This window comes from Cydia strobilella, chromosome 19, assembly GCF_947568885.1.
Source record: "Cydia strobilella chromosome 19, ilCydStro3.1, whole genome shotgun sequence".
Taxonomy (NCBI): Eukaryota; Metazoa; Arthropoda; class Insecta; order Lepidoptera; family Tortricidae; genus Cydia; species Cydia strobilella.
In genome coordinates, this window is record NC_086059.1 from 10,623,570 (window position 1) to 10,642,018 (window position 18,449).

An 18,449-nucleotide genomic window follows, 5' to 3' on the forward strand; every position below is an offset into this window, starting at 1 on the left:
GGGGTACCATTTTAATGTGAAATGATAACCAAATTCGACATTGACACCAAACTAGACATTGTTAACCCAAAAATAGTAAATGACCACCAAAATTTTAACCACATTTTAATTAAAAATGTCAAACAAATATTTAACATTCGTTACCCTATTAAATTAATAAACCTACCTAGCATTTAGTTTCTGTAAGGAACACAGTTCCAACCTAACCTAACCCACTTTTCTAATAGCATTTCATTTCTGTGAGAATCGCAGTTCAAACTTAACCTAACCCACCCGAATTACGTAGACTTTAACTTATATGTCAGTGTTGACACTGTCAGTCTTTCATGGTACGGGTACTGATCATGGATGTAAACTAAGTAAAGGGAGGTAGATGTGGCACCAGGCGCTCGATCGTGAACCATCAAATATAGGTTCCGGAACCTATATTGAGTAAGACGTACAGCTGACGCCAATGTGTCAAGATTGTCACAATCATCTACTAATTATTGCCTGCATTTCAGTTTTGTCAACTATGAACGCGTGACGTTCATAGTTGACAAAACTGAAATGCAGGCAATATTTAGTAGATGATTGTGACAATCTCGACACATTGGCTTCAGCCGTACGACTTACTCAATATAGGTATTAATAAAAGGTCATTGGTACTGATGGTAACCGTAAAGTTCCAATTTTGAAACGTATTTAGGTGTGGGTGGTATCACGTTTGCAGAACCACGTCAATGAGTTTAATTTCGCCAATAGGGGCGCCAGTGTAGATGTCTTTCAAAAATTCAAATGCATAGTTTTGGGGGTTTCAAGCTTTTATATCGGGAATTTTCACTCCTTATTCATAATTGTGGTAAATCTTTGTCCATCTTTGATTAATCATGGTAAACAATAGATATAGCTCAATAAATGTTAGTGGTAAAAAAAAAGTGCCAACTAAAATATATGCAAAATTAAACAGGTTGAAAACATTGCATATTTAGACGTTAAAATACCTTTGTGTATATTAGAACATTAGAACGTATTGATTTTATAAAAATAAGCATAGAAGAATTTTGAGATCTGTTTTCCTGGACCTACATCTACAGTGGCGCCAACTGGTGAGCACAAAAACGGTAGCCCTCATTAATGTAAATTAATGAGGTTTACAACTACAAGCAATAATTTACATAAGTTATATAATCACTACCTAATGCAAGACTCACGTTTTTTTAATATCTAAAAATAAATCAAATAAATGCGTACTGCCTAGGTACGTAATCGAAACAAATCCTTTTATCAAATTATCTATTAAGTAGACTCACAGATTATCGCCCTGATTGTTCTTTTATGTAATAATAGTAAATGAACGTTTTCCACTAGTTTTAAAGAGCGTGATTACGTGCAACAACTGAAAGGTGACCTCGTGCACAATAGCAAAGATAGATACAGTAATCCGTAATAGATGGATACAGTCTAAGGAAAAAACGAGCCTCGAAAATCAAGAAAATTTGATTCTCGTTCAGAGGGCGCTACTAGTTTTGGCCTACAGTCGTATAGATGGCGTTGACGGTTTCGTTTGTTATTTAACAATTTTAACGCATATCAGTGAAAAAACATGGGTCAAAATCATAAAAATAATTAATGCAAATAAAAAAAAATATTTATCTATATTTAAATAATTTCTATCGTATTTTTATAAATCTTCATTTTTAGTTTTAATGTGTGTCGACAGATGGCAGTGAATTTACTGGTGTTACAAAATTTACTATGACAGTACCGCTCTAGTATAAGTTACTCTATGACAATAGTAATCTGGGGGCACGGCAGTGCCAAGACGAGCAAAGCGAAGAGCAAGGGCATTATACCTATCTTTTCTCGAAGCGCTTCATCGTATTTTTGAACCCTCATGGGTTTGGATTATACCAGGTAAACAAAATTCTCGGGATATGATGTCATTAGTAGACTTATTAATCATAAAAAAATTCAATTACATAGCTCTTATACTTTGGATTTTATTCATATCTAAAAGACCCCGATTTCGTCACTCACTCACTCATTCACTCACTCAAATCTTTCTGATATCCTAGGAAGCTGAAATTTGTAATGTAAGATAGTCTTAGTACACAAACAACAGAAAAATTCAAAAACGTGAAATTTTTAGCCCCTGAGGGGGTGGAATTTTGTATGGGGAATTAATAACCGCTGAAACGATTTAGTTGAAGTTCGGTATGTAGATAGTTTTTGTTATGGGGAAGGCTATAGAATAGTTTTCAACCCCGAAATCACCCCGTAAGGGGGTGGAAAAGATCGTTAGGGGGAAAAAGCGGGTTAAAGTTTGTATGGGGAATCAGTAAAAAGCAGATTGTGTAAAAGATGCCTCCAGATACGAATTTCAGGATTTTAGTAAATTACCTCCAACCCTTTAATTAGGGAATGAAAGATTGTCACTAAGCAACTTATAAAAAGAAGTGAAATCCCACCAAAAAAAATTTATGTAAAATGTTGCCAAGACGAAACCATAAGGCTCGCACTGTCAAAAAGTTATCAGATCTCTTGTAGAGCCAAGCTTCTAACTCTACAAGACCTAACTTCACAAAGTCTACACCTTAGTCAAATTATGTGGCTTGGCCATTTCTTTACTACAAAAACTATTGTATAATAAAAAATAATGAATAGTGAATACATTTTTCACTTTACGTCCATGTGACGGTAGCGAAACGGCCAAGACATATTTTGGCTAAGGTGAAGAGTTTGTGAAGTTAGGGCTTGTAGAGTTAGAAGCTTGGCCCTACAAGAGATCTGATAACTTTTTACAGCGCGCACCAGCAGCCGCGCGCTGCGCAGTCGCCCGCGCGCATCAGGTGCATACAGTCTTACCACCTCACGCACCACATCTACACAATCCACCCTATTATGAATGACGCCTAGGGCGAGCTTCGCTACTGCTAGGTATCGTCTGGTTTCTAGCGATTCGTACCCCAGCATGCAGCAGCAAGCGCTACGGGTACATGTAAGGATAATATGTAAATTGTTTTCTGTATAAGTGGCGTAAGTACCTTTTCTGAATCCTTTCGAGCAAGAGTATATAGGAACTTTCGTAAGGTGTCCAAACTGTTGCACTCGTTTCTAATACACTCCGAACGAGAGCCGAATATAGAGCGCGCAGACCCATGGGCGAAAATGGCTGAGAATTACGCAGTACGAATCCCAGTTTTTGAGCTGGGTTTTAATAGATAGAGTGATTCAAGAGGAAGGTTTATATTATGTATAATTTGTAAAGGTTTTGTGTAAATTAGTTGAACTACCCGTGCGAAGCCGGGGCGGGTCGCTAGTAAAATAATAAACAGATGTATAATTGAATATAAAACTGTTTTATTAACGTAAATAATCCAATTTATTCACCTTATCATCAACAACTAATAAATACAATCACTTAGTTTATAATTCACTAAGAGTTGAGTTAAATAACTATTGATTAATTAATCAATCTAATTAACCAAGTAACTACATAATTATTACAACAATTATAATTATTCAAATACGTGTTATTATTACTGCTATTTTCTGCAATAAATATTATAAAAAAATATATTAAAAAATATGGGTCTTCATACAAGGAACTCATTAAGGTCGGTAATAATGGCCGCCATCATGAATATCTTACTTCCGGTCAAGATTTCGATCGAGCAACCGGCAAATTCGGATTCAGCGGGGTTAAATTAGGTTAAAAAACCCGGTTGCCAAAAAGTAACATGATTTGCCAGTCAAAATTTACTTTTTCAAAAATATGACCAGACTACAAAACGTCCTCCTTGAAAAATCACATTTATATAAAAGATTTACACTATTATGCATGACCACTTTTTTTCGTGGACAGACCAGGGCTCGGATACCGGTATTTTTTGTATGGGAACGAAACCGGTATGTTTTCGTTCTTTGTTAATTATATCATTTCTAATTGGGCAATCTAATAATACGAAGTTGTTACCTAAAAACACAAGTGAGTCCTACATTTGGAGTATTTAATAATTTGAAATATATGGTTATTTCGAAGTTTTAGCAAAAAACGGTTCATATTAAGCATTACACACCCAAAAGTTAGTGAGAATTACGTAATATTTTTTCTTATGACGTCCTTCCAACTCGCCGAAAAATAGTCCGGTCTTATCCGGGTATACCTTATTCGCCCGTATTGGATTTACACACTGTATAACTGCCGAATCCGAAACAAGAGCAGACGATTCAACGAAGCCGCGCCGTTCTGTTGCCAAAATAGTGTTTAGTTTTAAGTTTATGAAATTTATATGTATGTTTGTCTGTAAGGTATGTAGGTATATTAGACAGACTATTGTTGCTTGCGAATATATATTTTTTTTTATTGAGTTTTATCCTTGTTGAAAGGTACTTATCAATTTCTTCGTGTTGCCGACACTGGGAATCTCCAAATCCGGGATGTTCTGCCCATTTAAGACCATATCTAGAATTTTATATCTCTTCAATTTGCCGGTGACAGTTCTCGGGAAATTATCTACGAAAATTACTCCACCATGAAGATGTTTGCTGTCTGAGAGTTTACCTGGTAAAAAAAATGATAACTTTAGTGTCTGTTTACTGGTGTAGCTTACACACTTTTATTATAACATTAAGTAAATGAGGGGAAACAGGTAGAAAAAATTCTTGAAAGTTATAGCCAATGGTTCCAAAACAAATCACAGGATGGGGACAAACGGGTGGAAAGTTTATCTAATAGTCAAAATACCACTACGCTCGTTGCTATCAGGTGATAGCCGGTGGTGCCCCCTGCACTTGCATTCAGTCGAAGGCTGGTTTTAGGTAGTGTCACGCGGACAGTCCGTGCGGATTGCCCCGCACCGGACCATTATGTATTAAGTTCAAGGAGCGTTTTCCTGAATTACGTAGTGTACCCGCTGCACTCTGGTGGCAGAACATTGCAGTAATACCCCCTATTAACTATAATTCAAAATGGACGCCATAAACTTAAATATGGCCGACGGAGGAGTTGGTTCCTATAAAAAAACTTAAAGCTATGGACCTAACAAGTGCCTGAAAAAAAATTGGTGCTTTTGTCCAACGTGTCCACATTTACGACAATTTGTTCGAGCACTTTGGCCCACTATAAACTTCATGCATGAGGCTAATTACCGAGTGGGGAGCAAATTAGGCACATTTCTTGAGTATAATACTAACTGGCTACGAGGTCCTTGATTTGTTGCTCGGTGACGTCGGCGCCGACTCGGCGCTGCACGACGGCGACGACGACGCGATTGCCGTCCTCGGCGTTCGGCACGCCGACCACGCACGCCTCCACCACGTCAGGGTGCGTTTGAATCACATTCTCAACTTCCATGGGCATTATCTGAAGAAATCATTTTAATTAGGGAACGTAATAGTAATTAATTAACAAAGTAAAATACATTGAAACATTAATGTGCCAGTCCATATCAAAAGGGACCTTATGGTGGTCGGCGCTGACGTCGCGTAGTACCGCATTAATTAGTATTGGCGGGTCGGTCGCTAATAATGGAGTAAGCGCCGACCGCTATAAGGTCCCTTTTGATCAAGACTGTCACTTTGCACATTCATTCCTATAAGGTTTGATCACTATTGCAGATGTATTACACGTTCGCGGACGCTCAGTCACACCAGTTGGACACCTAAATTTTGTATGGAGATTTTGCGACTGTTATAGCATTCCCGTCACTACAGACATATCAATTAGGTTGCTATATGACGCGTTATTCTATGCAAGTCGAATGCTATGCAATCTGCGTCAATATGAAGTATATTTTTTATATGCTACGTGACAACAAATGCTATACAATTCGGATGCATAAGCATTGTCTGTCACATGACGTAGTCAAGATGTAATTCTATGTGACACCGCATGTTATAGCATTCATTAATTGTGCTCTAGGGCTGATTCTTTTAACTTCTAGAGGCGAGATTATTGCTCTAAAAACTCATTGCTTACTCCTACAAACACTTTTATACTTTCTTTCTTGTTCCCTCATTGCATATCATCGTAAATCGCATACGTGCGGCATTCCAAATACCTTCGACGTTCATTCGACTTAAACTTATGCGATTCCACAACATCATGCGTTGGAGACCGCATAATATATCTAAAGAATCAAAGGGTCTGCTCATGGCATGCCGTGGAGAGCCGAGTTGCAATGTTGAGCTCTCTTAGTATGGGGAAGGTTGTTCTTCTAGCTGTCCAAGGTATACGCAGCATTTTACGCCAACCCAACTTCTCGAAAGCGTCAATCTTTGCCACATTTCACTTTTTGAGTCCTCTGTGCGGCATCGCCACGTTAAGTCCTGGAATTAAAGTGTCTACCGCTTTTCCTGCCAGGCTGATTGATGATGATGATTTACCCAAATTTATATTCTTTTTCGGATGCATCTGCACCAAACACAAGACGTGAAATATACACAAAAGTATGCCATAATGCTTGTCATAAGGGGCTTACCTTGCGAGAGGTGGTCATCGAGCGCTAACAGGCTATAATTTCACAATTATATCACCAAAACTATGACTGCTACCGTAATTACTTGAATAATAGGTATACGCATTCATGCCTCACTTTTTTATGTTAACCGTTATCAAAATTTGGTTGTAGTGCAATAACGAGCAAGTACACATGTTTGTTCATTAAAACACAATCAATAACTTGAAGAAATTGTAAGAAAAACATTAATTTCGATATTACAAAAATCGATCAAAATAGCGATCGCGCGCGAAATTCGCCCAAAGTGCACGTGTCCACTCCCAGACGCACCTTTTTTTTTTGTCGGAGTGGGGATGCACTTACGCACGGTGTGTGGGACTCGCCGCTCCTTTTCCCTCTCTTGGCGAGAGGGGGGGAGAATTGGCCCTACCCACTAAACCCACTCCGGCGTTTCACCCTCTTGGCCGTTCATGAGGGCGCACTGGGATCGATAACATTCCACCACGGTCCCAGACGCACCTGCTGGGCTACTAAGAGAATCCCATACAAAGGCGAATATAGCATTCTATGCGAATGCTATAGCATCCGCGTCACGAAAAGGGGGGCACAATTGCAGACGTCACAGCATAATTTTTACCTGCGATAAAACTATGTAATATGACAGTATGCCTTCTGTGACTCTGGTGACTGGTAGAGGAAATGTTGTTGAATAATATTATACTGTGACAAAGCGGATTGGTAAGCAAATCAACCCAGAAATTTAAAGCGAAAAATGGATTCAATAGCATCCGCGTCACCAGGAGTAGTACAAAACGGATGCTATGCAATCCGCGTCCGCGAACGTGTTAAAAGAGTCGAAGTGCGTCAAGTGGGAGTTGTTTATGTGTAGGCAGAGATGGGCATTAATCGATTAATCTTTTAGTTAACTAATCAATCGATTAAAAATATCAATCGTCATTTTTTAATCGCGATTAATTTAGTTGCGATTAAATTAGTTGTGAGAATGTTCGACTAACAACTAAATTAGTTTTAGTTTCAATCGACTAAATTTCACGATTAAATCTATATTAAAACTACGTAGTCGCCCGTTTTTGCATTTTTTATCTTGCAATATGTAACTACAAGTACGTATGTATGTAACATACGGAGGTACTCGTATGTTGTAACTATGTTAGTTTGGGTAGAATTTTGCGACTTATTTTGAAGCAGATATCTTCATCCGATTGAGCTAAAATTATGTATACACGTTTAATTTGAAATGCTTGAATGACAATGCAAATAATGGCATAATATTATTATAACGATATATTGGTAATAACGACAAATAGCGAAAAACTGCATTGTTTACAAATGGCAAGCAATAAAGTAGGTTGGTGCATTATTAATACTTTGAATTATACGATACTGAGTAAATCTTAGACATAGAAACTATCAATATTTTGCTGTCTCTGACAATAGTAAAACTCTTTTTAGTGTCACGCGGTGACAAAACAATGGGATAATCCTACTTACCTGGCCTGGAAGTTGTTTGTTGCATTTTGGTGCAAGTGCCGACGCATCTTCTAAAAATAACACGTTCTATTGAATGACACATCTGCATGTTGTTTATTATCTACGCGGTCTATTTTGTTTTCAACGTGTGGTCATTAAAAATATTTAAACCTCTTTGTAAAGAACTCTCAGCGTTAACTATGGTACATTTTCCTTGCGTCATTCTACATTCAAATATATCAATCAACATACATATTTTATTTATTACCGCTATTGCCAATATATTGGACCGGTAGCGAATTGGTCGATCAGCCGCTTGTTTCATATACAAAGTTTGATTTATTATAACTGTGTTTTTTAATGTTTTATCTTATCACATATAAACATCTTACTGTATAAACAGCGTTGATTTTTTTGATATTTTTTGCTTTGAATGTTTCATACCTACAAAGTTTGATTTATTATAACTGTGTTTTTTAATGTTTTATCTTATCACATATGAACATGTTATTGTATAAACAACGTTGATTTGTTGATAATTTTTTCTTTTAATTATTATTTTTACGATTGCAAGACTAACCTCATATAGTTTAACTAAATACATATCATGGTTGCTTTTATATTTAATATACAAAGTTTGATTTATATAATTGTGTTTTTTTAAGTGTTATTTTACTAATGCACAAAGTACCCAGTTCTTATTTACCCTTAGATAAGAGAAATTTAATCCAATTTCAGACAGATGCACTACTTTAGTAGCAAAATAATAGTGAGAACAGATCTCACTCCTTAGAAACGGTCAAAATATCGTAAGTAATACATGACTATTTTATTTTTAAACATCCGTTAAGATGTCCTAATCAGTCTGTCAACATAGCCATACCGAGGTATTCTATTCAATTTGCTTCTAACATTAGTCGCGAGAAAATAGTCTAACTAATTAGTCGATTACAAAATTTAGTTGTCCGAAATCAATCGGCAACTAATTTAGTTGCAACTAAATTAGTTGCACTCTATACAACTAAGATTGATCAATCGTCGTTTTCAATCGTCAGTCGCAACTAATTCTTGTAATCTTAATCGTTAATCGTTAGTCGATTACATTTTGCCCATCTCTGTGTGTAGGTATGCTAAATTATTGTATCAAAACTTTGATTAAGTTATTGTATTTTAAACTACATAAAATGCAAAAAACTAGAAATATAAAATATAAGACTAAATCTCTCTCTCATCTTAGCGTTTGTTCCGGTTGTATCCTCCGCTATTGCTACGGAGTCCAGGGTCTGCTTACCTGCTTTTTCTACTCCTCATCTCTCTCCTCGGCATTCGTTTCAGTGAGACCAAAATAAAAGTTTGTAAAATAGGTATGCATTACTTACAAAGTAACCTCGTACTTTGAAGGTACTGGATATACGATCCAAGTAGAAGTAGTAACCTTCTTCATCTCTGTACAGCAGGTCTCCGGTTTTGTACCAACCGTCAGCTGTAAACGCCTCCGCAGTTGCTTCCGGGTTATTGTAGTACTCCTAGAAAAACCATTAACATATATAAATGTATAAATATTATAGGATATTCTAACATTTTTATGAATCTTCATTTTTAGTTTTAAAGTGTGTCGATAGATGGCAGTGAATTTACTGTGGTTACAAAATCAACAAAATGTACTATGACAGTACCGCTTTGGTTCAATACATATACCAAGCTGAGTAAGGACCAATTAGCGCAGCCGCAACTTAATTTTGTGTAATTATTCTTAGTTTTAGTTTTATGTTGTGCTAATAAATGCTTTTTCTTTCTTATACCGGGTGTGGCCTGTAACAAGAGCAATAAATAAAACTGTAGGCTGTACTGTACTCCTTAAACTAACCAGCATTTGTTCAGCAACTTTTAAAAATAATTTGTGTTTTGATTTTTAGTACACTTTAAAGTTTATTCAAAGTACGTCAGTATTACGAATTTTGTTAATTAAGTACAATTTTATTTTAGCGTGCATTAAAGACAATATTTGATTTATATATCTATTTTGTATGAAAATGAAATCTAAAGGATTCAATAATTTTTTAAAGTTGTTAAGCAAAAGTTTTATAGTTTGAGGAGTACAATATATGTTTTAATTATTTGCTCGTGTTATAGGCCACACACGGTATAACATATAAATACTTAAATACGTCTTAGAAAAACACCCATAACTCAGGAAAAAATATCCCTATTATTTAACCCTATTAAAACCTAGGTACTTACTGAAAATCTTGGCCCCTTAGACCAGAGCTCTCCCGTCTGGTTTGGCTTCGTGATGACTTCGCCAGTCGCGGGGTCCACCAACTGCACAAACACTAATTATTAATAAGAGCTCGTCGAGCAATAGTAGCCATACTGAGTAGAAAGTAGAGTGCAATAGAAATTTCAAATAATGTAAACAAACCAATTTGCCTTCATATTTTCGTAATCTCGCACTATTTAGAGGGTCTGTTTTTTGTCTAGAAATCTTCTAGAAATCGATTTTCGCTCATGTCATCTCGGACAAGGGTATATTTAGTATCAGTGCATTCACTATGATGTCCTGAACACAAATTTATATGAGATGACAAGAGCGAAAGTGGTGGGGAAAGTTGCTGTGACGTCATAAAGTCGGCAGTACAAAGTTTTTTACTTTTTTCTTTTAAACATACCATGGGGTACCAAATGAAAGGTCTTTGTGAGAGGTCTCTGTCACATCAGCCTATTTTCTCCGAAACTACTTGACCAATTAGGTTGAAACTTGGTACACATACGTAAGTTTGTGACCCAAAGACGGACATGTAACGTAAACAAATGAATTTTACACACGGGGGCCACTTAAATGAGAAAATTAAAAAATAAAAGTTTTAAAACTATATCGTGTTACATATCAAATAAAAGAGCTCGTTATGAGAATCTCAAATATATTTTGTTTGTAATTTTAAAATAAAAAGTTTAGAAGTTATTTAAGAAAATAGCCAAAACATTACCGTATAAAGGGGGGGGGGCTTTATTGGGCGAAGGGCGAAATTACTGGGTCTAAAATTTTTAAAAAGATTATACAAAATATCTCTTTACCTGTAGATCACAGACAAACCTATTATAAATGTGCAGTCAAGCGTGAGTCGGACTTAATTACTTAGTTTTTGATCCGGGTCGGAGGATTTTTAAAAACATCTCACGCTTCACATAAAAAATAGGTACATTGTTAAAAATTGTGTAATGTACGGAACCCTTGGAACGCGAGTCCGACTCGCACTAGGCCGGTTTTTTTATGTCTTTAAATCTGTATTATTGATATTTGACATTTATAGTTGTAACATTAATTTTATGTTTTATCGTTACTGACATTTAAAAAAATCATTAAATTGGGTATTTGACTACTAGTCAAATCAGTTTCTTTTTTCGAACTGTCAAAACGATTTTCTACTATGGAATTTATATGAAACACTATCATGTGACGTCACAATGAAATTGCCTACTCTTTCTAGTTTTATACGGGTTTTAAAATAGAAATTGTGTCTAAAAATAACTGCTGTCTACGTTTCTCTATTAATCTTCGGGTGCTTTATTTCATGCGTGGTGTAAAATAATTTATTTTAAATAGAAAGAAGAAAGAAAGAAAGAAAAGACATTTATTGTTAAGACCTTCTACAAACAGCGCCTCAGTTACAAAAAAGAACTTACTCACTAAACACTTAAAGCTAGGTACAATGGTAGTTATAGAAAAAGGAGTAAGGTAAGGTAACAACAAATTTTGGCGCCGCTATAGTGGCTACAAAAGGACGCCACTCAGCATATGCTCTGGTATAAATAAATACCACAGCGCTGGTTTTCTGTGGCACCCCGGGCCGGAGGGTAGCTTAGAACTATTTGAGATAAATATAAAAATACAAATAATATAAGTACTTACTATAAAGATACAGATAGGTTATAGCTTCATGTAGGGTAAAATGTTATGATGGTAAGGGTAGGTAGATATTATTAGTATTATAGACATTAGAAGAGGTAGATAAAATAATAACTTTATGTATAACTCTGGTAAAAAAACTAAGTCCGACGATTTGAGAAATCCATGGGACGCAACGAGCACGGCAATTGCAGGCTAAAAAGATATTTTTTAAATTTGAGTTTAAATGTGAATAGTGTCTTAGAGTTACGTATAGGCGGAGGTATGTTGTTCCAGCATTTCGTGGCAGAGTAGCGAAAACTGCCACGAAATGCTGCTGAACTGCCGTGTCTCGGGCAGATAAGTCGAATGGCTTCTCTAGTCGGGCGGGTGGAAAACTTTAATTTGTTGAAGAGGTACAGAGGTTGTTGAAAATGGACAACACCGAAAAGCAGTGACGCAAAATGCAACGAACGTCGTGCATCCATTTTCAACATCCTACCACTATTAATATAGGGACCCTATTGTCATTGTTTTATTTTATAACTAGTCATAAAAAAAATATTTAAGTTTTGTCATTGTGTTGTATATATTCTTAGTTTGACTTTTCCCTTTTTTTATTTTAATAATATGATATTGTTTTTTTTTTTGACATTTTAGTGCTATTTATACAAATTTTAATGATTTTTTATATTTTTCATATCAAATTGTTTTTTTTTTCATCTTTAACATGTTACTGTGAAATTGTGAATAGCCGATTTTTTCATCTCCTTTTTATATGTTTATTGCATTACTAACATGAGTAATTAAAAAGCCTGTAAAAGCTTTTAAAAAGTGATGCCTAAGTAACTTGTACTCACAGACAGGGGTTAGAAATTTAGTTTTTTATCGGTACAAGCCTTAGATTAGACCATGAAAAACTTTCATTAGATATTCAAAATAGTTAACTGTCGATGAATTAAAAAAAAAATAGAGGTACCTGTACTTTTACTTGTGGCATTTCTTTTCCCACATTCTCTGCAGGGCCGTGTGGGCAAGGGACTAATATAGCTCCTACGCACTCTGTTTGACCGTACAGATTCCACACCACAGCTTTTGGTTTCATTCGTAACTGAAATATAAATCATAAAAATAAATTATTAGGGGTTTGAGCGAGGCGAGCGGCAAGACGAATATAGTCCATGGGCCAGCTAGCCAAAATTTGGAAAATAGTATAATTTGGGGGTACCAAATTATACCGATATCTTGGCTGGCCCATGGACTAATAGCACACTTCAGTGCGCGAATGAAGAAAAATAATTGGCCAAGCACAAGTCAAGACTAGAAAGTGTTCAGAGCTTTTCACCACGCATCCCTAGGCAGTCTTAACGTTCTATACTAATACCTACCTACTACTTTATCCCATACATTTTATTCATGAGAAAATAAGTAATGTCTGGGGGCTCTGGGATCTTGGACTATTATTAAAGGCCTCTGTTATAGGTGTTGAGGCCTAGGCTCCTTTCTAGGTAATGCAGGGATGCCTAAGTGGATCTTTTTATTTTAATAATTATAAAGATAAGGTATTACCCGTATCTAACCCTATATACTGTGCTTGTATAATTGTATTAGTTAGTTTTATTTTAAGTATTGTACGCCGAAAAGGTACATCATAGCCGCTGCATGAAAAACACCCTATCATCTGTACTAATGTATTGACATACACATGTGATGACGAAATAAAAATGATTGATTGATGATTGTACCTACACTATAAACGTGTGCTACGCATAAAAAAAATTACATTACAGGTGTAAAGGGGCCCACTGACTATCAGTCCGCCGGACGATATCAGCCTGTCAGTTGTTCGGAACTGTCAAATTTTTGTTCTAACTGACAGGCCGATATCGTCCGGCGGACTGATAGTCAGTGGGTCCCTTAAAGTGATCTCTTAATGTGATATTCGCCAGCTGCCCGTGGTGGATCGACCTATTGTGGCGAACAAACGCGACCCACTCAGCAACATGTATGCTGCGTACCCCTGTCCTCTGGCAATGCAACCTGTGTAGCTAAAATACAAGGAAAGGTTTCGTTCCAATTTCATGAATTTGGGCCGAAATTTACGGATAAACTTATAACAAGAAATTGCGGCTACTATATTTAATACTATTCCCAACACCGGCAACACCTAATGAGCTGACGTAATTATGCCGATAGTTCGTAGTAAACTTAGCAAGGAACTACGGTTACAACACTTACAAGTTATGTTACTACGGTACAAATTATTTAGTTGTCAATCTACTTCTAATGACTAAAAAAAACACTATTAATTGGTATAAGTCGGTAAAATAAGTAAGTTTTTCCACGATTAACACACGTATTAGTGTTTATGTTAAATCTGCATACTTAGAGGAAACCATGCCAATTCGCATTAAATGAATGAATATTCTTTATTTCAGACCATTATTCTTATTCATTATTATTCTTTATTTTTGGCATTGAATGAATGAATGAATGAATATTCTTTATTTTTTATTTGCTTGGAATTCATGGCTTAAAAATAATGATTCCATGAAATCATGCTTTCAGAAATCAGAAATATTTATTGTGTAACTGTATAATGTGTAGGTACAAGAAGTATAACTAGGTAAATTTTTTGATGAGTATCAACAGTTTTACCCTTTTCGGGCATACAATTTATTATACCTTAAACTACAAAACCCCTAGCCCTAGCCTAGGCTCCTAGCCTGCTATACTTCATCAAATTGGGAAACAACACATTCTCTAACACAAGCGTTAAACACATCGGCTAAATACGGTGCCACGACGTCGATAATAGGTTGCATGACTTTCACAGAGATCCCCCAGAGTTCCTCACAATTTTTTCAGTTAGAACAAAAAGTTGACAATTCCGAACAACTGACAGGCTGATATCGTCCGGCGGACTGATAATCAGTGAGCCCGTTTAGTTTCAAGGACTTGAAAGTTTTAATGATCTCATGGGTATATTGGAGGTATAATTCCATGCTGCATTTCTTAACATTATTCTTACTCGTATCCAAGTAAAAACCTGTCAACACACTGTCAAAAGACCTTCGCCACTATATATTATACTTACTTTGAGTAGTTGTTGAATCTCTGGGTTCACGGAAGTACCAGTAAGGATGATGTAGTTGAAGCTGGTCAAGTCACAAGACTTTGGATGTCTGACGATGCCAGAAAACAGATATGGACTCCCGGTGCTCATTACAGGCTGGAAAGTCAGAATAGTATTGTTACTTTATTGCTCATAGTATGAAAACAAGAATAACACTATAGGATCTCATTCAGATATGTATATTTTTTTTTTATTATCTTAGCGTTTATCTCATCACAACCGCCGTTCCAGAGACTAGGGTTTATTTTTTGTCCCCCACTCCGTACGGTTTCCGCGTTTTCTTTTGGGAGAGAACTGAGACTATTTTGTGAGTAGGTATATACTAGAAAACTCGACCCTGTATTTGTTGATGATGTCAATGGCGTGCTCCATGGTGATGGGGGACGAAGAATGCACCTTCATGTGGTTGTTGGTGATCATGGCCAAGGACGCCAGGTACGAAGATAGCCACTGCACACTTGACAAGTTCAAAGCTGGTTCAATTTCTCTAGAAAACAAAAAATACTAATTATAAAATGTTAGTACTTACATATAACTTCTTCAAGCAAACCAGTCACCAATATTCTTATAAGAGGTCATCCATGAATTACATCACACGTTTAGGGGGGAAGGGGTGGGGGGGGGGGGGTTAATGCAAAATAAAGTTATTTGTATTTGTAAAAAATGTGACATGTTGTGACATGGAGGAGGGGGGAGTCACAAACTTTATGACGTCACTCTAACTTATTTAAATTATTTTATTCGCTGTACAATTAGATAACAAGTTTTGGAACGATAATCGTTTAATTTTCTTTCCTAATCTGTTTTGGGTTATAAAATCACTATATATCACTAATATTTCTTTTGTCAAAAATATTTTGATAAAATATTAATAATACTTACTTAATTCCATTTGCCGATTTCATTGAAAAAATGTGACGTCACACCAGGGGGGAGGGGTTTATCAACTGTGACCAAGTGTGACAAGGAGGGGGGGGGGGGGGTCAAAAAACCTCGAAATTCGTGTGAAGTAATTAATGGATGAACCCTAAGTGCTCCAAGCAAACTTTTACAGAACTGTTGTACTACATCGTAAAGTATCTGTTTAGTGTTAAATACTCATAATCTCGTGTGTTATACAGGGTGGGCCAGTGATAAATGCATTTTTTTTTATAAATAATCAATTTTTATGTTTTTAAATAAAAATTATAATTAGAATTTGGGATAAAGAAATAAATTTTACGTTTTAAAAATGAAATCATCAAGATGTCGTCCGTAGCGGTTGCGGCACTCTTCCAGTCTTGCTTGTAAACAGGGGCGTATTTACCCTAGGGCCAAGGGGGCCATGGCCCGGGGCGGCAGGCTGCGGGGGGCGGCGCAGGCCGCCGCTGGCTTTCAGTTTCGGGTGCCTCAGTGGCGCCTCAATATTTTTTTTTGTAGTGTTACTGGTACTAGACATAATAAAATGCTTTTTGGCCCTGGTCTGCAACAAACGCCGTAGGTCGCGTCCGGCGTGACGCTGTACGCGACGTACGAATGCTTACTATGGAAATGCACTATAGCGGTCTCTCTCACACGCCAGACGCCGCGGCGGCGTACGGCGTTTGTTGCAGGGCCTAACGCTGCATGCTTGACGTCGGCATTAACGCCGTGAGCGACGTCTAGACACCGGCCATTGCGTCAGCAGTCGCTATACTTCCTACGGTAAATAAAGGCATCGTGTACGACGTCCGTACCTCTGTGGCGCACGGCGTCCAGATGCTGACGCCGACGTCAACCGAAAACCGTACACTATTAACACTGTAATTATTGAGTATAGAATTCAGAGGCGACCAGGGAGTTGGCGAACGGGTCAGTCGGAGCCTAGCACAAAAAACAAAGCGCGTTCTTTTAGTGGGTACTAAATTTCGCATCATTCATTTAGTGGTTAATTACTCAGCAAAACACTGATACGCAAAAATCATATTGAAAGAGAACTTATATTACCAAGTGGTATTGAATAAAATTAGAGTTCAGACACGACACGACATGGTTAGTTTTTTCAAAGGTGAACCGCAAGGCAGGAGACTGAGATACTGGACAGCAGAGCCCGAAGGGAAACGTAAGGTGTATAGTTAAAAAATAAACAGACGGACCGCAAGCAGGGTATTGAACTAAAGACCCTAAGATGCCGAAGGGAGCGCACCACGTAAAGCCGAGATGCTGCAGAGCCGCTATTATAGGTACGACCCAATTTACAATGTTATTACTAGTGGCTCTGTGAGCTGCAGACCTCGCGTTAAGCTTAGAAAATGTAAAAGTGAAAAATACTTCGTTCGTTGAGTCGTTATCACGGTCAACTCACAATGGTCTTAAGCGCCATATAGATAGACGCTTTTGGCGCTTTTAAATCCTTTATGCCAATTTCCGCATTTTGAAAAATTTCCTAAAACTAGATCGACAAAAAAATCTATTTAATCATAGAATTTATAAATATGTAACAATAATTAGTACCTACCTAAAATGTAAAATTATTTAAGCATAGATATTATGTAATTTATTGACTTGTAAAATGACTGCCTTTTACCAATAAAACATCTGAATCAGAATCTGGTCACAAAAATTTACGAGAATCAGAATTGCGACCTAGCCTTAAAACGAAGACCTTCATAAAAATTATGGCGGACTAAAAGGTCAGGTTGCGAGCCCTGAAAAGCTTAAAAGTCGCGCTTTCCAGAAGACCCGAAGCATTCCTGAATTTACTAAAAGGTCAGGTTGCGAGCCCTGAAAAGCTTAAAAGTCGCGCTTTCCAGAAAACCCGAAGCATTCCTGAATTTACTAAAAGGTCAGGTTGCGAGCCCTGAAAAGCTTAAAAGTCGCGCTTTCCAGAAGACCCGAAGCATTCCTGAATTTACTAAAAGGTCAGGTTGCGAGCCCTGAAAAGCTTAAAAGTCGCGCTTTCCAGAGGACCCGAAGCATTCCTGAATTTACTAAAAGGTCAGGTTGCGAGCCCTGAAAAGTCGCGCTTTCCAGAAGACCCGAAGCATTCCTGAATTTCCAGCACTATTAGTTATTCTGTGTTTCCAGCAAGTCGCGCCGCGGTAATAGTATTACCGTACAGAAAATTCACTCCTTCATAAAAGTCAGATTTAGGTATAAAATTATACCTATACTCGCCGCCTGCAAGAAAAATGAAACTTATAACCGCGCACGAACCGTGAATCTTCTTTGCGCGCCGCAGTTTTATGACCTAGCTGCGAGTGTCGGCACGGGGTTGTCACTTGACAAGTTTTACCTACTGATTTATTATTTTTAAGATAAATATGTAGGAATTACGAACGTTGATTCTGTAAACATAATTTTTTTATCCGGAGATAGTATGTCTGATTCTCACAGAAGTAGGTATGCCACAGAAGTACATCCTTTGAAAATATAGTCAATATAGTCCGGAATTAAAAAAATATATTTCTGCTTCCTTGTTCTTCCGTTTATTCAGACATCCGTAAACATACAATATCTATAGATTTAGGTTTCG

General features: G+C 37.0%; 1 protein-coding gene across 1 annotated transcript in view; it reads right to left on the minus strand.

The window, feature by feature from the left end:
• Positions 1-3,520: 3,520 nt before the first annotated feature.
• Positions 3,521-18,449, minus strand: part of LOC134750190 (luciferin 4-monooxygenase-like) — a 28,148-nt gene continuing 13,219 nt past the window's right edge. Inside the window, exons 3-9 of the mRNA XM_063685318.1 lie at positions 15,293-15,443; positions 14,918-15,052; positions 12,800-12,931; positions 10,176-10,256; positions 9,314-9,460; positions 5,179-5,347; positions 3,521-4,546 (exon numbers count right to left, since the gene is read on the minus strand). Coding sequence (XP_063541388.1) covers positions 4,356-4,546; positions 5,179-5,347; positions 9,314-9,460; positions 10,176-10,256; positions 12,800-12,931; positions 14,918-15,052; positions 15,293-15,443 — 1,006 coding nt within the window. The 3' untranslated portion in view covers positions 3,521-4,355. The remainder of the gene's footprint in view (positions 4,547-5,178; positions 5,348-9,313; positions 9,461-10,175; positions 10,257-12,799; positions 12,932-14,917; positions 15,053-15,292; positions 15,444-18,449) is intronic.